Source organism: Phocoena sinus, chromosome 20 (assembly GCF_008692025.1).
Source record: "Phocoena sinus isolate mPhoSin1 chromosome 20, mPhoSin1.pri, whole genome shotgun sequence".
In the NCBI taxonomy this organism is placed as follows: Eukaryota; Metazoa; Chordata; class Mammalia; order Artiodactyla; family Phocoenidae; genus Phocoena; species Phocoena sinus.
This window is the reverse complement of record NC_045782.1, coordinates 4,181,467-4,204,514: the sequence shown is the minus strand read 5'-3', so window position 1 is coordinate 4,204,514 and position 23,048 is coordinate 4,181,467. Positions and strand designations below refer to the sequence as shown.

Genomic DNA, 23,048 nt, shown 5'->3' with positions numbered 1-23,048 from the left:
GTAAGTATTCTCTGGGAAAATGAAACTCATCTGACCTGCATCTGTCTGGGTGTCTACATCAGATAAACAAACTACTTTCCGTAGAGCTAAAGATCAGAGCAGTTGCCCCAGGTGGACCACAGGGTTTTCCCCAGGAATCTGAAGCGTGAAGTGGACACCATCAAGTATGGTGCTTCTGATGAGAGGGTAGAACTTAGACCAGTAGGGTTAAGCCCATAAGGACACAAGGGAGCAGTGGACACAGGCAGGATGAGGGGGGAGAAGTTACTTGAAAAGTGAAGGAAGCAGGGATCTAGGAGGTAGGAGGGGAAAAGGCACATCACTTCTCTTTGTGATGCAAACAAGCCCCCAAGGATGGTAAGCACTTTATGATTACTATAAAGTGACTTTGGGTACGTGGACCATAGTTGGACAATGTCTAGACCAGACAGTAACCTGAATGCCCCTGAGGAGTTATCAGTTAGCGCCAACCTAGGAATCTGGCCTCATCGTGTACCAGCCAGGAGGAGCTAACAAAGGATGCCGTTTCTCATCATATGTGATCCTTCGAATATACCTAAAATATCAGACCCAGGAATTGGGGGATGAAAAGGACTCACAACAGAATGTATGATCCCTCTTTATTGTTACTTTTTATTTTGACAGTAAAATTAGAGGAGAATTAAGATGTTGAGCCTATAGCTATTAAAAGAACACAACCAACTGTTGGAAATTTAACTAGATAATTAGGGTTATAGCCTGAAACATACTAACTAAATATCCTAAATGTCCCACAATGGATTCATATATTAGAAGCAATTTCTATTTTCAGTTTTATTTCCTCCTGACATAACGAAAATCCATTATTTTATTACTCTGTATTTGAGGTTGCACTGCCTTGTAATTTTCCAAAATTCATTTCTTTAAGCTTTAAACGAAAGACCTGCCATTCCACAATTTCATGATGTGACAAACAGGTCTGTACTTTCCCTGTCCATGGTTTTCACCATATGATTGAGGCTCTGAATGCAAATCTGTCTTCACGTCGATGAAGATATTTCAAAGACCATAAATTCTACAGTAGCGCTGATGTTTCTTGATGTTTGGGTTTTTAAAGTCCCCTTCTTCCTCAGTGATTACAGGATGCAATAGGAGAACAGGTGGGTGTTTTATTTCTACACTAAGACTTTCACTGGACGGTGAGCCATATTTTCTTAATTTGGGGAACCATACAATTGTCTCTTCCTTGATTCTATGGTGGGCCCATACAAAGACCTGGGGTTTCTAGAAAATGTGGCAGTAAGAATTCATCTTCCTTTGCTATTATTCAGCCACTCAGGGCCAATTGTCAACCATAGCACAACTGTCTGGATTTAGCTGGTTTACAGAAGTCGAGCCATTTACTTCTATTTCTCGACACTTGGTTGTGTCAGGTGACAAGAAATGCTGTCATGGCACTCTCATGGAGGCAAACTGAAGCTGCAGGACTTGAACTTGAAAAAGACTTCAGAAATGTTTTATCAGAATGACATTATTCCACCCGAAGCTGACTGATTCCACTTCCCAGAAATGCAGTGATCCATTTGTTACAAGCTGCTCCCGTATCTCAGTTGTAAAACACCCAGCTCAGCGATGCTTCTCTTTAGTACTTCTCTTGACAAAGCACACCCTCAAACACTGATCTAGTTACTGTAGTGGAGTCACTTACAGAGTTAGAGAAGGAAAGGTTTTCAAGAGAAAACCTAGAGTGGTGAGTGAAAGAATTACTAGCCAAACCTTAATTAAAGTCTGGTTTTTAGACCTGGTTTGGACACAGACTAGCTGTAACTGGTGTACTTCGTCAACTGGAAACCTCAGCACCACTGAGGTGCTGATATCTATGTGTGATAACAAAGAATTATCACACATTTTGGGTGCGATAATACTTTGTTATGAAGGCTCTCATGTACATTATTAGATGGCATCTATAATCCACCATGCTTGGGACCCCAGAATACCTCCAGACATCACTTGGAATGAAAAATTGCTTTTCGTTGAGAGCCACTGTCTTAAGTATTAGTTTTTTCATCTGTACGGTGGAATGTAAGTGGAGAGTAGGTGTTGGTTTAAGGGGAGAAGATGTACTTCGGGTAATCTGCTACATTAATATAAGCTATTATCGCTTTATGGACACATGTACTCACATATTAAATGTTGGTTATCTTCATGGGTAACAGATTTGGCAGGTCTCATGCAGGATGCAGGTGTTTAGAAGAAACGTATCCTCTTTACAACTGTAAAATCAGAGTTAATTTAGAGACACATCAATGTTTTAAACCCCTGCATAACCAGCTAAAGAAAGGACTCAAGTGCCAAGTGGGGATTTAATCCGCATTACCATTCAGGTTTATTCTAACTTTGAGGATTTTTGAAAATAAGGAAATTAGAGTGGGATTAATACTTCTGGAATAATAAATATCTGTTCTCTAGAAGCTTATTAATCTATAGTTAATAGGACAAAATTAATTTCCCTTAAAATTTCTTAGTTACCGGAAGAATTTTTACACTATAGGCGTGGCCTCAAAAGCAAACGATTCAGAATGAAGCTGTAGACCTCTGGTTGTTCTCTAAGAGGGGTGAGCTTGGAGGAAGGATGATTACAATGTTCAAATCAAGAGCACAGCCTATGATCTGATGGAGCCAAATGGACGAAAGAAATCTGAGGCCAAGTCCGTGTACAACAAGAGGAAGTACCACATAAAGGCAGAAATGGAAAATTCCTGTTCTGAGGTAACACTGACCCAAGATCTTTGTACACTTGGGCTGGGATCTAAAACCTCTACCACTCTTATGAAATCTTAGAAGTTAGAAGGCTTTCCGGGAATGCTCTGTAGTCATTCATTTTAAAAATCATATGACCAAACAAAAAATCTACATGCAAGAAGAGGTTCTTTGCACTCAATTCTGTTCTTTTATTATTTCTTAACACAACAAGATGAAGGTTGCTGGATTCAGTTGTTAGATGCACTTGTGTCCTTGTGCAAGCCGCCTTCGCAGAAGGTCTGGCACACGCTTACTAGGGAGTCAGAAGCACAAACATGAGTTAAGAGAAAAGACGAAAAGAGTTTAAAATGCGTTTCTTGTTGCTGGTAGTGATGATTCAAGTAGAACAAAAAAGCAGGCTGTAGCATCGGGAAATTGAGGGCCTCGAAGGGAAGGCTGTCGGCTGGGAAAGGGGACCTGGATTGGGGGTTTACTTAACCCCCGTGAAAGAGAATTAATAAATCCAGAGATTTAGAGCAATGATAGAATATCTAGAAACTTAAATTGTTTTCCTTCATTTTAATCCCGTGTTAGACTTCTCAAGAAGTATTTACTTCACCCGATGCAGCATCTATGTCAAATGCACAGTGAAACTGCATATTGTAAAACAACTTTAGTTTCTTTTGATTGACAGCACTGGAGAAGAATATTCTTTTAGAATACTGGAGTGTCTGGTCCTTTACATTTTAGCAGATATGGAAAATTTCCATGAGATTGGAGACATTTTCCTCTTGGGTTTAAAACCTGTGATAAAAATGTTGCTGACAGACTAATTATGAATGTTTTATATAGTTTGTGCATATGTGCTCTTCTCTAAACCAATTTAGTTCCCATTAATGCTAATCTCGTTAATGCCCACTCAGAGAGGAAAGGAATACTCTTAATAAACTATTGATTTATTTGAGCTATCTAAATGGGGAACAGGCAGAAACAGATGGGAGAAGAGGAAAAATCACCACTTTACCCATATCTGCATTTCTTATTTTCCAAATATTAACGAATATGAGGTTATAACTGGTACAAAGAGGAAATGGGGAAAAATAAAGTGACAAAGTGACAGCCCTCCCTCCACCCATGAAAAATTGGGGCCTTGTGAATGAGATGTTGACTGACCTTTTTTTAGTACTAGCGGCAAGTTTAGAAATAAGATATTACAAAGAGAGGCAGATTTTCTTTGTTAAAAAAGAGGTTTATAAAATGAGATATTTGTAAGCTCTTACTGAAGTGGGTTTTTCTTTAAGAAAAAAAGGAAAATACAGTCAAAACAAGAATAGGTAAATTCTTCTCCTACCACACCTTGTACTCCTAGTGTGACTGGCCATCTTGTGCTCCATACAAGGATCCAATAATTTCTCTCAACTTCAGTTGAGTCGAGATATCCACGTCTCAGGGTGCTTTAACAACCCAAGATTGGCTCTTAAAAGATGTTGTGTCCAAGACAGAGTGGTTTCCTTGAGTACAACTGTGTATGGTGTCTGAGTGCCATAGAGGCTAGCCTAGAACTTAGAAAGCAACAGGAAACTCTCTCTGTTGGTCCCCAAACTAGCTAACCATTTCTAAAGGCTGTCTGTGCCTTTCCCATTCTCACCAGAAAAAGTGGCACAAAATAGGGAACAAGTGGAAGATGAGGTTTTGTCCATAGTCCGCCATCTGGCCTTAGGACACATCACTTAAGCTCCCTGAGACTCAGTTTCCTTATCTGTAAAACGGGGGTAATAATCTCCATGTATTATGTTGTTGTATCACATCTGAGTATAAGGATCAAGAAAGATACTGTATTTGAAAGCACTGTGGTAACTGGGAAGTGATGTGCAAACGTACAGAATCACTAACTGGGAAAGGGGTTAAGAAAAAGTGGCACAGGAGAAAAACTAAAGGGAGAAAAACATAAGGGTAGACATCAATCTTATCCGGGCTTTGTTAAAAAAGGAGAGAGCGCTCGAGCTACACCCTCAGGATTTTCTCAGAAGTTTTCATGGCAGCTGATGCTCATACCTCATAACTGTGCATGTAAAACATGAAGGGAAAATGGAAAATGGAGAGAAGTTAGTTAGATGCGTGCAGGTTTCCTTTTTTGTTTCTCCAATGCTTGCGCGCGCAGTTGTACATGACGGTGAGGGCGGAGGCGAGAACAATCTCGAGAACAATCTCTTTAACAACATTCATGGGAAAAAAATACTGAAATATCAGCAGTGCAAATATTAAACTGCCTCTTCTCTACCGGTTGGTAAAAAAATATATTATCTTCTGATATTTTTTTTTCTTTTTAAATTATAAGGTTATCCGTCCCAGCCGAAGTCGTGGCCCGTCATCTGGTAGAACTTGCGGTTGAAGGGCCGGTAGAAGTCGCGCAGCCGCCGCAGGACCTGGCCGTCGATCTCGGGGTGGGGTCTGCCCTTGGTCTTGCCCAGGCAGTGAGGGCGGCCGCTGCCCTCGGCCTTCTTGAGGCAGGGGAAGCCCTTGGTCTGGTTGAAGTAGAAGTGCTTGTCGGAGATGATGCGCTTGAGGCCCAGGAAGTCCTGCACGCGGCCCAGCTCGCCAGCCGGGTCGCGCACCAGCCGCTCGCCGCTCACGAAGAGCAGCTGGCGGGCGGGGAAGTGGCGCAGCCAGCGCTCCAGGTGCTCGGCGTACAGGCCGATCTGGATGGCGCTCCACGCCCGGTCCACGAGGCCCGCCGTCCGGTTCCTGAAGGCCAGGCTCTCGAAGCTGGGGATGTCGGGCCGCTTGGACAGCGTCTGCGTGTAGTCCGAGACGGCCCTGGTCACCGGGTCCCGCACCACCACTAGGAGCTTGGTGTCCTTGGACATGGCCGAGATGCGCGCGGGCGCCTCGCGCGTCACGAAGTAGCTGGGCGTCTTCTCCATGGTGATCTGCCCCTCCAGGGTCCTCGGCATCAGGTCCCTGCGCGGAGCAGAAAGGCACGTTAGGGCCTGAAAACTGAGCTCCTTCCCAGCAGAGGGAGGGTCTTACAGACCCGGAGCCTGAGTTGAGGTACCAATTCTCCGCTTACTAGATGTGTGACCGTGATCGCGGAGAAGTCTCACAGACGCAAGGCTGTGCACCCCCGGTTCCTCGTGGACGTACTTAATGGGAAATAATAACACTACCGATCTCCTACGGTTGTTGTGGTGATTCAACGTATTAATATACCTCCGCAGCTTAGAAGAGTGCCTGCCATAGGATAAGCGCTGTGTAATTTTTAAAAAATAATTATCAACCCACAAGGCTGTAAGAAAATAACCTTGATCTAATTCTTTAGGTGAATTAGGATAGTGTAATAAACACAATTGTGTGACTGTGGGATGGTGTTAGAATACCCTGAGCCCTTTCTGTAGTTTTCTAACAAACAAAGCAATCACAGTCAACGTGATACCATTGCATAGTACACAAAATACTTCTCTTTATAATTCCTGAATTTTCCTGTAACAAACAAGACATGAAATAATCCATCTTTTATCTAATAATTTCAAATGCCATCCTTCCAGTAGTCTGAATATCTTGGTTCCTCTTTCCATTGGCCCAGTTATCACATTATGGTATATTTTCATGTACATCAAAGTAAATTCTGACTCTGTTGTTCAAAACGTTCTAATGATTCTTGTCTGTTTATTCTTCCAGATGAATGTTAGAATCCCTTTGTCCTGTGGAAAAAAGAAATCCTGTTGGAGTCTTGATGGAGCGGAGATTGCTACCTAGTTCAAGCATGCGTTCCTGCTGAGAAGTGATGGGTCTTGAAGCCAGTCCAAAACTGTGAGTAGGAGAGATAAAACCTATTTATTCTTCCAAAAGTGTACTGCCATTAAAGCCACTATTTATTATATATATGAAACACACACACACATATATATATATATATTCTAATTTTAAGGCACCATCTTGCTAATTCCAAGTTTTATAAGAAATAGACATTGTTCAAGTCAATATTAGATAAATTTATTTGGGAGATTTATTGCAATGACAAAATGTATTTTGTCCTTTGATCCACTGATCCCAACTGATAAGTACCCTAATATTAGATTCACTTTTATTCCTGGAGTAAACCCTATTTGATCATGGTATATTATTCTTTCAATATAGTCCTAGACTTGATTCATCATTATTTTGCTTTGGATTTGTCATCCATATGCATTAATGAGATGTTCCTGTCGTTTTTCTTTTGATCAATAGCTTAATCAATTCTGAGAACATGAATTATTCCACAAATAAAATGAGAAATGTTTCATAGTTTTCTATATCCTAAAGAAGTTTCAATAGCAAAATAATTTTCTATTCCTTCAAAATTTGATGGGTCATCTACAAAGCCACCTAATACTGGTACTTTTGGGGTAGAGGGTAAGAAAGGGATTAGAATCTTCAAGTATCTTTTCAGTTTCTTCTGTGGTTATTGTTCTTGTAATACTCTACCTCATCTTGTGTCAATTTTGGCAATTAATATTTTTCTAAATGAATTATTTTGAAGTTTATCTCAGACATAATATCAACTGGTTCATAAACAATCTGGTGCCCATCTGCATTACACCCAGCACAGATGCCTCAACAGTTGTGGCCATAAGCCACTGGTGCTGTGTTAGTTTAATGACGCAGATTTTCTCACACTTTTGCCACCTTTGATATTTCAGTCAAGTTATCTTTACTTTCTTTTGGAGGGGGAAATGATAATTAGATATCTCATTTCTGTTGCTTTTTTCTTTGTTGCTTTAAAAATCTGCAATTCCTTTTTCAAAAGAACTTTTAATATGTGCCCATTCCCCATTTCTTAAAAATGCCTGAAGGTCTGGGTAGGATAAAGCAAAGACCAGGGAGGTCAGTGTTGACACAAGGGAGACACAGACTGTCTTTACTGCCGGCGCAATGCTGGAGCCACTGAGTGACATGAATTCACAGATTTCACCACTGTATATACATATACATACGCACTATATATATATATATATATATATATATATATATATATATATATATATATATATATATTCCCTTCATGGAATTGAGAAATAGGCTAGACCAACCTACTTTGGAAGTTTAGTTACACTTTTATAAGATGAGCCAGGAGATCTATCCAGAAACTGTTGGACTATCTCAGTGAAGAAAATTGGCTCAAAGGTGTGAAAAGGTTTTGGACTGTAAAAGCGAACATCAAGCATCACTGAAACTATAAGAAGGAGTATTTGGTGATGTTTTTTGAAGTCAGCATTCTTGCCTCCTTCCCTATCATCTCTGACTTTTAACCACTCGACCTCATATTTCGGCCAGTAAAATAGAGATAACATCCTTCACGTGGGAGCTACTGGTTGGTAATCTCAGCCTTCCTGCCCTCCGGCCCTGGGGAAAAGCACAGACTCCCCAGTAGCCTTTCAGCAGAGATTAAAGCTGCAGAATGTGCCGTTCCAGAGGAAATGTTACCGATATTTCTGAAAAAAGAACCATATTTTAAATTATCTCAATAGGGTAGGAAAAAGAGCTACCCAAAAATAGGAGGAGTTCGAAGAGGAAGCAGCTAAAATAGGATTTCAGAGGAAAAGCACATTAATTACTGTCATCTACAGGATGAGGAAAGCTGACGGGTTTAGCATCCCCATTGGGATGGGGAGTCGGGTTAACTATGAACTCTGCAGTCTACTTTCCTCAAAAACAAAGACGTGCGAGTGCAAATAAGTCCTCAGTGAGGCTCACATTGTAGAGCATGGTTGTTTGGTAAAAGGAGTCACAACAGGATTCTTTAAAGAGCAATCTCCCTTTTAAATTCTACATTCATTTTCTTATTGCAATTTGAATTTTAACGTTCAGAAAGGAGCTCCTCTATCACATAAAACAAAATGCACATGTACTTTGGAATATCGTATTTCGAGGTGTTTAGGCAAACTTAGAAATCTTCCTTCCTTACCAGAGTGAGGCATGTACTGTGACTCTGCTCTGTGCAAGGGCTCGGCCTGGGATGGGCGATGAAAGAGCCATCCCCGTACGATGAGAGCTTTGCAGAAACACCAGGCACGCGAGGGGAGCGGAAAGGTGTACGCAATGAGAAGACATCTGAGGTTTGTCTAAAGACAGGACAAGCTGGGGCGGAGGGTGAGAAATTCCACTGAACGATGGGAAGGGGAGGTCCTAGGACGCCTTAATTTCCAGGCAAACAGTATTGGCTATTCCATTCACTTCTCCATAGTGAAAAGAATTTGGAGACATTTACAGTCAGTATAGGTGAGGAGAAATGGGTAGAAACTAGAACAATAAAGAAAAATTAGAGACGCTTATTTATTTTCTCCTGAAGATGACAAGGAGAAGAAGAGGTTTTACCAGCAAATGAAGGATTATTACCAGGTGTGTCCCACACATTTGTTCTTTGTCCTCAAAGAACAAAAGAATTCTCCATAGCCAAAAAGTAGAAGCAACACAAATATCCACAGAGGACTGAATGGGCAGGCAAAATGTGATCTCTCCGTGCAGTGAAATATTATTCAGCCTTAAAAAAGGAACAGGATTCTGACACCTGCTGCAACGTGGATGAACCTTGAGGACTTTATGCTGAGTGAAGTAAGCCAGACACAGAAGGACACAGATTGTGTGATTCCACTTGTATGAGGTCTCTAGAGGAGTCGAATCCACAGAGACGGAAAGTAAGATAGTGATCGCCAGGGCCTGGGGGTGGGGGGACGAGGAGTTCGTATTTGATGGGGACAGAGTTTTAGTTTTTCCAGATGAAAAGAGTTCTGGAGAGTGATTGCTCAGCATCGTAAATGTACTTACCGCTGTTGACCTGGACATGTAAGAATGGTTAAGATGGTAAATATTATGTTATGTCTGTTTTACCCTGATTTATTAAAAAGAGAACTCACCCAGAGGGCAAAGACTTCAAATTGCATCGATAGACTTGAATTAGATAAATGAATCTTTTTGGCTTTGCAGGTAATTAAACACTAGCATGAGGTACCTGAAGAAGGTGGTGGCCTTGCTTTCCTCTTGCAAGACCGAAGGGGAATGTCATCATGATGAGATTTTATGGAGCTGAGATCAGAAATGTTTATGGCCTGTGTCACTTCATTTCCTTTTTGTTTACCTTAGTGCTTCTGATTTTTTAACTACCAGCAGGGTGACCATGTGCTACTCATAACCTTTCCAATCTCGCCAGAAAAATCACGCCAAGAGCTTGGGAAATCTGGATTGTAACGAAGTGTCAGCATGACAATTTCTACAAGGAACACACCCAAGCACTGCTCTTAAGGAAGTGACGCCCAGTGTACAGAATTCCCAGCGGTCGGGAGAACCCCATTCTGTCCAGATAACGCGGGTCCAGAGGAGATCAGAGACCCCCTGGCGTGTTCCTGGGACGTCCACACACCTGCTCGCTTGAGGCCTCCCGCTGAGGACGTCCAGATGGTAAGGAGGCTGATGTGCGAGTTGTGAGCTGGCAAAGCCGAATTCTCTGGAAGGACAGAGGCTGGCTGGTTCTGGTGGGAGAGATGAGCTTGGCTTCTCAGGGGCAAAACCCACCTGTAGTGTTAGATGTGAGGACAGCTGTTGCCTTTGTGGAGGGGGGCGCTTAGTGACCAAAAGGGGCCACACGGGGCTTCTGGAAAGTCAGGAATATCCCAGTGCAGGACCTGGCTGCTGGTTTCACAAGTGTATCCACCTTGTGAAAAGTCACTGAGTTGTATGCCAGGATCTGTGTCCTTTTCTGAATGGTGCTATACTTCAATAAAAAGTTTACGACACTTATAGAGGGCGGAGGGGAAGATGGCGGAAGAGTAGGACGCGGAGATCACCTTCCCTTCCACAGATACACCAGAAATACATCTACATGTGGAGCAACTCCTGCAGAACACCTACTGAATGCTGGCAGAAGACCTCAGACCTCCCAAAAGGCAAGAAACTCCCCACGTACCTGGGTAGGGCAAAAGAAAAAACAGAGACAAAAGAATAGGGACGGGACCTGCACCAGTGGTAGGGAGCCGTGAAGGAGGAAAGGTTTCCACACTAGGAAGCCCCTTTGCGGGCGGAGACTTCGGGAGGCAGAGGGGGGAGCTTCGGAGCCACGGAGGAGAGCACAGCAACAGGGGTGCGGAGGGCAAAGTGGGGAGATTCCCGCACAGAGGATGGGTGTCGACCGGTACTCACCAGCCCGAGAGGCTTGTCTGTTCACCCGCCGGGGTGGGCGGGGCTGCGAGCTGAGGCTTGGGCTTTGGTCGGAGCGCCAGTAGAGGACAGGGGTTGGCGGTGTGAACACAGCCAGAAGGGGGTTAGTGCGCCACGGCTGGCCGGGAGGGAGTCCGGGAAAAGGTCTGGAGCTGCCGAAGAGGCAAGAGACTTTTTCTTCCCTCTTTGTTTCCTGGTACGCGACGAGAGGGGTTTAAGAGCGCTGCTTAAAGGAACTCCAGAGACGGGCGCGAGCCGCGGCTAAAAACACGGACCCCAGAGTCGGGTGCGAGCCGCAGCTAAAAGCATGGACCCCAGAGACGGGCGGGAGACGCTAAGGCTGCTGCTGCCGCCACCAAGGGGCCTGTGTGCGAGCACAGGTCACTCTCCACAGCCCTCTTCCGCGGAGCCTGTGCAGCCCGCCACTGCCAGGTTCTCGGGATCCAGGGACAACTTCCCCGGGAGAACGCATGGCGCGCCTCAGGCTGGTGCAACGTCACATTGGCCTCCGCTGACGCAGGCCCGCCCCACACTCGGCGCCCCTCCCTCCTCCCCGCCCTGGCCTGAGTGAGCTGGAGCCCCCGAATCAGCGGCTCCTTTAACCCCGTCCTGTCTGAGCAAAAAACAGACGCCCTCCAGCGACCTACACACAGAGGCGCGCCCAAATCCAAAGCTGAGCCCCTGGGAGCTGTGAGAACATAGAAGAGAAAGGGAAATCCCTCCCAGCAGCCTCAGAAGCAGCGGATTAAAGCTCCACTATCAACTTGATGTACCTGCATCTGTGGAATACCTGAATAGACAGACAACGGATCATCCCGAATTGAGGAGATGGACTTTGCGAGCAAGATTTAGGATTTTTTCCGCTTTACCTCTTTTTGTGAGGGTGTATGTATATGCTTCTGTGTAAGATTTTGTCAGTATAGCTTTGCTTCCACCATTTGTCCTAAGGTTCTTTCCATCCCTTTTTTTTTCTAAATAATTATTTTTTAATTTAATAACTTTATTTTACTGTATCTTCTTTCTTTTCTCCTTCCTTCCCTCCTTCCATCCTCCCTCCCTCCTTTCTTTCCTTCTTTTCCTTCTTTCCTTTTCTTCTTTCCTGCTTCCTTTCCTTCCTTCCCTTCCTTCCTTCCCTTCCTTCCTTCTCTTTCTTCCTTCCTTCCTTTCTTTCTTTCTCTCCCTCTCTCTCTCTCTTTCTTTCCTACTTCTACTAATTCTCTCTACTTTTTCTCCCTTTTCTTCTGAGCCGTGTGGATGAAAGGCTCTTGGTGCTGCACCCAGGAGTTAGTGCTGTGCCTCTGAGGTGGGAGAGCCAACTTCAGGACACTGGTCCACAAGAGACCTCCCAGCTGCACATAATATCAAACAGCGAAAATCTCCCAGAGATCTCCATCTCAACACCAGCACCCAGCTTCACTCAACGACCAGCAAGCTACAGTGCTGGACACCCTATGCCAAACTAGCAAGCCAGGAACACAACCCTACCCATTAGCAGAGAGGCTGCCCAAAATCATAGTAAGTAAGTCCACAGACACCCCAAAACACACCACCAGACGTGGACCTGCCCAGCAGACAGACAAGATCCAGCCTCATCGACCAGAACGCAGGCACTAGTCCCCTCCACCGGGAAGCCTACACAACCCACTGAACCAACCTTAGCCACTGGGGACAGACACCAAAAATAACAGGAACTACGAACCTGCAACCTGCAAAAAGGAGACCCCAAACACAGTAAGATAAGCAAAATGACAAGACAGAGAAACACACAGCAGATGAAGGAGCAAGATAAAAACCTACCAGACCTAACAAATGAAGAGGAAACAGGCAGTCTACCTGAAAAAGAATTCAGAATAATGACAGTAAAGATGATCCAAAATCTTGGAAATAGAATGGACGAAATGCAAGAAACATTTAACAAGGACCTAGAAGAACTAAAGATGAAACAATGATGAACAACACAATAAATGAAAAAGACTCTAGATGGGATCAATAGCAGAATAACTGAGGCAGAAGAACGGATAAGTGACCTGGAAGATAAAATAGTGGAAATAACTACTGCAGAGGAGAATAAAGAAAGAAGAATGAAAAGAACTGAGGACAGTCTCAGAGACCTCTGGGACAACATTAAACGCACCAACATTCGAATTATAGGGGTCCCAGAAGAAGAAGAGAAAAAGAAAGGGACTGAGAAAATATCTGAAGACATTATAGCTGAAAACTTCCCTAATATGGGAAAGGAAACAGTCAAGTCCAGGAAGCACAGAGAGTCCCATACAGGATAAATCCAAGGAGAAACACGCCAAGACACATATTAATCAAACTGTCAAAAATTAAATACAAAGAAAGCATATTAAAAGCAGCAAGGGAAAAAGAAATAACACACAAGGGAATCCCCATAAGGTTAACAGCTGATCTTTCAGCAGAAACTCTGCAAGCCAGAAGGGAGTGGCAGGACATACTGAAAGTGATGAAGGAGAAAAACCTGCAACCAAGATTACTCTACCCAGCAAGGATCTCATTCAGATTTGATGGAGAAATTAAAACCTTTACAGACAAGCAAAAGCTGAGAGAGTTCAACACCACCAAACAAGCTTTACAACAAATGCTAAATGAACTTCTCTAGGCAAGAAACACAAGAGAAGGAAAAGACCTACAATAACGAACCCAAAACAATTTAGAAAATGGGAATAGGAACATACATATCGATAATTACCTTAAATGTAAATGGACTAAACGCTCCCACCAAAAGACACAGATTGGCTGAATGGATACAAAAACAAGACCCATATATATGCTGTCTACAAGAGACCCACTTCAGACCTGGAGACACATACAGACTGAAAGGGGATGGAAAAAGATATTCCACGCAAATGGAAACCTAAAGAAAGCTGGAGTAGCAATTCTCATATCAGACAAAATAGACTTTAAAATAAAGACTATTACAAGAGACAAAGAAGGACACTACATAATGATCAAGGGATCGATCCAAGAAGAAGATACAAAAATTGTAAATATTTATGCACCCAACATAGGAGCACCTCAATACGTAAGGCAAACACTAACAGCCATAAAAGGGGAAAGCCATAAAAGGGGAAATCGACAGTAACACATTCATAGTAGGGGATTTTAACACGCCACTTTCACCCATGGAGAGATCATCCAAAATGAAAATAAATAAGGAAACACAAGCTTTAAATGATACATTAAACAAGATGGACTTAATTGATATTTATAGGACACTGCATCCAGAAACAACAGAATACACATTTTTCTCAAGTGCTCATGGAACATTCTCCAGGATAGATCATATCTTGGGTCACAAATCAAGCCTTGGTAAATTTAAGAAAATTGAAATCGTATCAAGTATCTTTTCCTGCCACAACGCCATGAGACTAGATATCAATTACACGGAAAGATCTTTAAATAATACAAACACATGGAGGCTAAACAATACACTACTTAATAACGAAGTGATCACTGAAGAAATCAAAGAGGAAATCAAAAAATACCTAGAAACAAATGACAATGGAGACACGACGACCCAAAACCTATGGGATGCAGTAAAAGCAATTCTAAGAGGGAAGTTTATAGCAATACAAGCCCACCTTAAGAAGCAGGAAACATCTCGAATAAACCACCTAACCTTGCACCTAAAGCAATTAGAGAAAGAAGAACAAAAAAACCCCAAAGTTAGCAGAAGCAAAGAAATCAAAGTTAGCAGAAGCAAAGAAATCATAAAAATCAGATCAGAAATGAATGAAAAAGAAATGAAGGAAACAATAGCAAAGATCAATAAACTAAAAGCTGGTTCTATGAGAAGATAAACAAAATAGATAAACCATTAGCCAGACTCCTCAAGAAAAAAAGGGAGAAGACTGAAATCAATAGAAATAGAAATGAAAAAGGAGAAGTAACAACTGACACTGCAGAAATAAAAAAGATCATGAGAGATTACTACAAGCAACTCTATGCCAATAAAATGGACAACCTGGAAGAAATGGACAAATTCTTAGAAAGGCACAACCTGCCAAGACTGAATCAGGAAGAAATAGAAAATATGAACAGACCAATCACAAGCAAAGAAATTGAAACTGTGATTAAAAATCTTCCAACAAACAAAAGCCCAGGACCAGATGGCTTCACAGGCGAATTCTGTCAAACATTTAGAGAAGAGCTAACACCTGTCCTTCTCAAAGCCTTCCAAAATATAGTAGAGGGAGGAACACTCCCAAACTCATTCTACGAGGCCACCATCACCCTGATACCAAAACCAGACAAGGATGTCACAAAGAAAGAAAACGACAGGCCAATATCACTGATGAACGTAGATGCAAAAATCCTCAACAAAATACTAGCAAACAGAATCCAACAGTACATTAAAAGGATCATACACCATGATCAAGTGGGGTTTATTCCAGGAATGCAAGGATTCTTCAATATACGCAAATCAATCAACATGATACACCATATTAACAAACTGAAGGAGAAAAACCATATGATCATCTCAACAGATGCAGAGAAAGCTTTTGACAAAATTCAACACCCATTTATGATAAAAACCCTGCAGAAAGTAGGCATAGAGGGAACTCTCCTCAACATAATAAAGGCCATATATGACAAGCCCACAGCCAACATCATCCTCAATGGTGGAAAACTGAAAGCATTTCCCCTAAGATCAGGAACAAGACAAGGTTGCCCACTCCCACCACCCTTATTCAACATAGTTTTGGAAGTTTTAGCCACAGCAATCAGAGAAGAAAAGGAAATAAAAGGAATCCAAATCGGAAATGAAGAAGTAAAGCAGTCACTGTTTGCAAATGACATGATACTACACATAGAGAATCCTAAAGATGCTACCAGAAAACTGCTAGAGCTAATCATGAATTTGGTAAAGTAGCAGGGTACCAAATTAATGCACAGAAGTCTCTGGCTTTCCTATACACTAAGGATGAAAAATCTGAAAGTGAAATCAGGAAAACACTCGCATTTACCATTGCAACAAAAAGAATAAAGTATCTAGGAATACACCTACCTAAGGAGACAAAAGACCTGTATGCAGAAAATTATAAGACACTGATGGAAGAAATTAAAGATGATACAAATAGATGGAGAGAGATACCATGCTCTTGGATTGAAAGAATCAACATTGTGAAAATGACTCTACTACCCAAAGCAATCTGCAGATTCAATGCAATCCCTATCAAACTACCACTGGCATTTTTCACAGAACTGGAACAAAAAATTTCACAATTTGTATGGAAACACAAAAGACCCCGAATAGCCAAAGCAATCTTGAGAATGAAAAAAGGAGCTGGAGGAATCAGGCTCCCTGACTTCAGACTATACTACAAAGCTACAGTAATCAAGACAGTATGGTACTGGCACAAAAATAGAAAGATAGATCAGTGGAACAGGATAGAAAGCCCAGAGATAAACCCACGCACATATGGACACCTTATCTTTGATAAAGGAGGCAGGAATGTACAGTGGAGAAAGGACAGCCTCTTCAATAAATGGTGCTGGGAAAACTGGACAGGTACATGTAAAAGTATGAGATTAGATCACTCCCTAACACCATACACAAAAATAAGCTCAAAATGGATTAAAGACCTAAATGTAAGGCCAGAAACTATCAAACTCTTAGAGGAAAACATAGGCAGGACACTCTATGACATAAATCACAGCAAGATCCTTTCTGACCCACCTCCTAGAGTAATGGAAATAAAAACAAAAATAAACAAATGGGACCTAATGAAACTTCAAAGCTTTTGCACAGCAAAGGAAACCATAATCAAGACCAAAAGACAACCCTCAGAATGGGAGAAAACATTTGCAAATGAAGCAACTGACAAAGGATTAATCTCCAAAATTTACAAGCAGCTCATGCAGCTCGACAACAAAAAAACAAACAACCCAATCCAAAAATGGGCAGAAGACCTAAACAGACATGTCTCCAAAGAAGATACACAGACTGCCAACAAACACATGAAAGAATGCTCAACATCATTAATCTTTAGAGAAATGCAAATCAAAACTACAATGAGATAATCATCTCACACCAGTCAGAATGGCCAGCATCAAAAAAACTAGAAACAATAAATGCTGGAGAGGGTGTGGAGAAAAGGGAACACTCCTGCACTGCTGGTGGGAATGTGAATTGGTACAGCCACTATGGAGAACAGTATGGAGGTTCCTTAAAAAACTACAAATAGAACTACCATCTGACCCAGCAATCCCACTACTGGGCATATACCCTGAGAAAACCATAATTCAAAAAGGGTCATGTACCAAAATGTTCATTGCAGCTCTATTTACAATAGCCTGGAGATGGAAACAACCTAAGTGCCCCACATCGGACGAATGGATAAAGAAGATGTGGCACATATATACAATGGAATATTACTCAGCCATAAAAAGAAACGAAATTGAGCTATTTGTAATGAGGTGGATAGACCTAGAGTCTGTCATACAGAGTGAAGTAAGAAAGAAAAAGACAAATACCGTATGCTAACACATATATATGGAATTTAAGAAGAAAAAAAAAAATGTCACGAAGAACCTAGGGGTAAGACAGGAATAAAGACACAGACCTACTGGAGAAGGGACTTGAGGATATGGGGAGGGGGAAGGGTGAGCTGTGACAGGGCGAGAGAGAGGCATGGACATATACGCACTAACAAACGTAAGGTAGATAGCTAGTGGGAAGCAGCCGCATGGCACAGGGATATGGGCTCGGTGCTTTGTGACCGCCTGGAGGGGTAGGATAGGGAGGGTGGGAGGGAGGGAGACGCAAGAGGGAAGAGATATGGGAACATATGTATACGTATAACTGATTCACTTTGTTATAAAGCAGAAACTAACACACCATTGTAAAGCAATTATACTCCAATAAAGATGTTAAAAAAACAGTTTAGGACACTTATAAAAAAAATAAATGGACCAGTTTTCCATAATTCTCCAAGGAATACATGGATTTCAAACAAGGGCATTTGCTAAACCAGCTACATCGCCAGCTTGTGGACGTTTAGGTCATAAAGGGAAAGGAACTGAGCTCCTATTTCTAGGAACCAGTGGTCCTCATAGTGACCTCTTGCCCCGCACCCCCGGTAAGCATCAGAACAGGAGCTGCCTCGCCTCTGTCCCAAACGAGGTTCTCCCCGCGCTACAAGCACTACCGGGTTCACGTTATCATGGAAGATGTGTCTCTAAGGTGTGGACACAAGCAGAAATACCTGAAGAGTATATTACGCTTGCAAAACATCTTATCAGTGGTTTTCTCCCTTAAGATAGGCATTATGCTCCCCAACTTTTCTGATGAAGAAGCTGAAATTCAGGGAGGGAAAGCTGCAGGTCCAAGTTCCCCCAGTCAGTACATGGAAGGTGACAGAAGTCCTCCCAGTGCCTACGGCCAGGTTATTTCTGTTGCATCGGATGAGAGGAAGTCAGCAGACAAGAGGGATGGGAAAAGCGTATGCCCGAGGTGACTTGGATGGAGCCAGTTGGACGGATGGAGAACCCAAGGACGTGTGAAACTCACCCAGAGGGTAGCTGTGAAGAGCCTGAAAGGCCCAGAATCTGAATTGGACACAGATGAAGAAATCTGTTTGAAACAGGGGAGCTGCATGAAATGAGACTGCAAATGTGAGGGTGTGATTAGAGTCAGTGATAGATTAAAATCTGAGTCGGAGCACAAGTCCGGACGGATCAGGAAAATCGTGCAGGTAGTGAGATATTTTGCAAGGCTCCTCCGGTGTAATCCAGGCTTGAGGAGCTGAAGACCCTGGGTTTGGGGGCTGATGGTGAGAGAGAAAAAGGTGGTGAGAACGAGAGGAACATTGATGGGAGAACGGAGGAGGCTGCACAGCTGACTTATGGACAGAACACGTTTTCAAACAAGATCCCAAAGCTTTAGAGGTGGAAAATGATAAAAATTTTACTTTAAAAAAAAACCCCAAACAGTTCTTTTCAAGGAAATAGTAGGACCCCCTTCTTCTTAAAAAAGGGGGAAAGATGTAAGTTTCTCCTTCAGTAGAGTTGAGGCTAATTTTTTTTTTACTTTATTTATTTAAATTTTTGGCTGCGTTGGGTCTAAGTTACTGCACGCGGGCTTTCTCTAGTTGCAGTGAGCGGGGGCTACTCTTTGTTGTGGTGCACGGGCTTCTCATTGCGGTGGCTTCTCTTGTTATGGAGCACGGGCTGTAGGCACGCGGACTTCAGTAGTTGTGGCACGCGGGCTCTAGAGCGCAGGCTCAGTAGTTGTGGTGCACGGGCTTAGTTGCTCCGCGGCATGTGGGATCTTCCCGGACCAGGGCTCAAACCCGTGTCCCCTGCACTGGCAGGTGGATTCTTAATCACTGCGCCACCAGGGAAGCCCGAGGCTAATTTTTTAAGTTAAGATTTCTGCCTAAGAATTCTAATGGAGACAAAAGACAACACATGATTGGCTTTATCCCAAAATATGGCTCAGATGGATCACATATTTCCATGAAGAAACCACAGTTTTATGGGAAACTCAAAACTGGGAAGAGAAATGTGGATTCAGTCTTGATTCTGATGTTAAAAGCTGTGTGATCCTGAGCAGGTCACTTAACTTCTCTGGGCCTTGGTTTCTTCATAAGCAAAATAAGACCACCGTCCTCCACGTCTCTAAGGCCATCCCACCTCTCAGGTCCCATGCACATTCAGGGCTTTCACTCCTTAGTAACTTGTCAAATTCAAAGTTCTGCCCAGTGTCACACTTGCTGCTCTGTTCTGAAGTGTGACTCCACCAATCAAATAAAAAGGATCTGTGTAAATCATTAAGCAGGGCAGTTCTGCATCAACAGAATTGATTTCAAAATCAATGAGGTCGGAAAGAACGCGGCTCCCACGACAGATGCCTAGGGAAAGTGCTCAGGCTGGTTCAGACGAAGGCTGTACTGGCCACGTCCCTCATGCCTGGAGCTAGCAGAAAGACCAGCTAAGTCCACCAGCTGAGTGCTGTCACTGCCTTTAAGAGGGCAGGGATGAAGGAGACGCATCTCTGTCCCACGCGTCCTCTGTGCCCAAAACATCAAAAGAAGATGTCCCTGCTAGAAGGTGAGGTTCCCAGATAGGGCACCGTTAGCAATAACACACACAGGGCAGACAGGATTTCAAGTCCCAGTGTCTTAGGAAGAACACAATGAAGCGGATGGGCACTCACTAAGCGTTTACCGTAGGCCAAGGTCTGATGTATCCTTTCCTGTGTCTCACAACAGCAAAAAGCTAGAATTACTGGCATGACTTCTCAGATGAGATGATAGACTCAGAGGTAACGTGAGTTGTCCAAAGACACACAGCAATGAGTGAAAGGGACAGAATGAAAATCCAGGTCTATTCTGCTCTAAAGCACACGGTCCTTGCACCGTCCCAGACGCCCAGGCAGCATTAGCAAGAGTCTCTGGGTGGATGGTATAGCCATCTTTGACGTTCTGCCAAAACATAGGAATGTTAAATGCACTACTTCCCTATTCATCTCAGAGTATAAATCATTGGAATCTTGCAAACAGGTAACAGACATGTTTTGCAAAGGCTTTCTTCTGTAAGAGAAGGACCTGAGTGGTAAGGCAAAGGTAATTTACCTTGAGAAATAAATAAATCTGGCCCGTGTACACATACAGTTTTTTTTTTTTTTTTTTTAAAGTCTCTGCAACCAAAGAGAACCACGTGTCTGTTTTTGGAAGCCTCCAGCAAAAGCAGAAAATTCGAGGGGAAACATGCTCTTTTCACGGCCACGGCATGAAGGTGGTTCCCGGGGGCCCTGGTGGCGTGAGCTTGGGGCAGAGGAAGCAAAGCAAACTCCGGTGCAGTCGGGCCTGCATCCCTGGGGCCGAGGACCAGCCACATCGATATTTCTTTTCCTGCTGCTGTTATGTGGGACCCTTCCCCCCAGCCCCCCCACCAAACGTGCCTTGTGAGGCTGGAAAGAAAACTCCCTTCCATTGTTTTTTGAGTTGGCTTCTGTGGGAGAGGAAGACGTCTTGTTTTTGAACCGGTTCCCACACTGACCGAATCTGGATGTGCAGATCTAGTAAGCAAACTGTCGTCAAGATATTCAAGCATCAAACTTAAAGGCTGGTACGTTTCCCAGTGCCCTTGATGGCAGGTTCCTTCTAAACCTCTGAACAATCAAGTAAACAGACAGAAAGGCGTGGTTCTCACCCTCCCCAGGCTTAATGACAAAGGAAACAAGCTTATTTCAAGAAAGCAACACAATGTTCCTTGGCACTGAGACGAGAAGAGTGGAGAATTCTTGGTTGATAATTTGGGGTAACCCGTGAAAGGGCAGAAAACACATCTCTCAGGTCAGCAAGAAGGGCAGCCCTGAAAGGGAAGGGGGCAAGGGTTATCTGGGATCATAAATTCAAGCAAGAATCCTTGATGTTTGTGTGGGACCTCAGAGTTTCCCAAGCAATTCCACAATTTTTCTCATTCGTGGGCTCTTAGGAAGTATAAAAATAGACCAGGGCTTCCCTGGTGGCGCTGTGGTTGAGAGTCCGCCTGCCGATGCAGGGGACACAGGTTCATGCCCCGGTCTGGGAAGATCCCACATGCCGTGGAGCGGCTGGGCCCGTGAGCCATGGCCGCTGAGCCTGCGTGTCCGGAGCCAGTGCTCCGCAACGGGAGAGGCCACAACTGTGAGAGGCCCGCATACCGCACAAAAAAAAAAAAAAAAATAGACCAGTAACTTACAAGGCTCATCGCTTCACCCTCTGATTTTCTCCTTCTAAGTTCACTTCATTGGGAAACTCATGTATTCGTAAGATTTAAAATATCATCTCTAACCTTGTTTACAGCGTCCCAAACTCTGTTTTAACATAGTGTCTGGCTCTTGGGAACTGAGAGCTTCTCCCAAAGTCCTAACAAACTATCAAAGAATATCCGGAAGGAAGGAAAGCCCTCACCCCCTGAAACAGTAAAATGCACAGACCCGCTAATGATAACGGCAGAATCTGTAAGAAAATCGGAGCCTGAGAACGCACCGAGGAAAACATAGCAACTCGCCACTTGTCCACGGTGGGTCTGTCTCTGGATGTCGGATGTTCTTTATGCCTCAAGCCAGAAAGGGACAATCACTGTTCTACTTCAACACTGCACTACCCAGAGAGGAAGCATCTCCTCAACTTCTGCACCCTGTGTGCTACCGATGCCTCACCCTAGTTCTGGTCCTGGTAGAGACCTACACTCTGAAATGTATGAGCAAAATGCTTTAGAATTTGAGGATAAAGAAAGTATTTCACAGGCATTCACATAGAAAGGCGAACAAAAGAGCATAATAACTAGGCTGCTGACGAATGAAGGTGACGGAGGGGGAGCTGGGCCCTGACTTAAGTAATAAGGGCCCAGAGCTTACGGAAGATTAAAGAGAACAAGACCTTTCGACTGAGCTCAGCTTTTACTTCATTGAAAGTAGTATCCAAATACCATCTTCAGATACGCAGTGATTCCAAACACTTGGTATCTAGACAAGCTTGAGAAAAGTGCAACCGTGAGATTTCATTTCAACTGAACCACAGATAGAGCAAAATGAAAAGCTCACATGTTCACGGAACGGAGGGGACATCTAAATTCAGTTAGAATAGAAATGTCTTAAAGAATGTTTCTAAATCTAGTTATAAAAAATGACCATAGAAAACAGAGATAAACTGAGATTAAATTAGTCAGGATCTACGGCCTGAAAAATATTTAGAAACCCTTAGGGGTGTGTGTGTGTGTGTGTGTGTGTGTGTGTGTGTGTGTGTGTGTGTGTATGAGAGAGAGAGACAGAAAGAGAGAGATTGATTACAGAGAGACAGAGAAGAGATCAAGAATGAATGAGCTGGAGAAAGTAAGTCAGACAGACAAAGACAAATACCATATGATATCACTTACATGTGGAATCTGAAACAATGATACAGATGAAGTTATTTCCAAAGCAGAAACAGACTCAGACACAGAAAACAAACTTACGGTTACCAAAGGGGGAAACATGGTGGGGGGATAAATTAGGAATTTGGGAGGAACATATATGCACTACTATATATGAAATAGATAATCGACAAGGACCTACTGTACAGCACAGGGAACTCTACTCAATACTCTGTAATAACCTATGTGGGGAAGGAATTTGAAAAAAG

General features: G+C 43.1%; 1 protein-coding gene across 2 annotated transcripts in view; it reads right to left on the bottom strand.

Annotated features, from left to right (window-relative positions):
- Nucleotides 1–2,204: 2,204 nt before the first annotated feature.
- The window catches only part of HS3ST3A1 (heparan sulfate-glucosamine 3-sulfotransferase 3A1), an 88,357-nt gene continuing 67,513 nt past the window's right edge, over nt 2,205–23,048 (bottom strand). Inside the window, exons 2-3 of one of the 2 annotated variants that reach the window (XR_004347705.1) lie at nt 4,777–5,682; nt 2,205–2,252 (exon numbers count right to left, since the gene is read on the bottom strand). Coding sequence is in view for 1 of the 2 variants with exons in the window: in XM_032617974.1 (XP_032473865.1) it covers nt 5,061–5,682 (622 nt within the window). In the remaining variant the exon portion in view is untranslated. Of the gene's footprint in view, nt 2,253–2,906; nt 5,683–23,048 lie in introns of those variants that run through there. The other variant, XM_032617974.1, reaches the window with a different exon arrangement.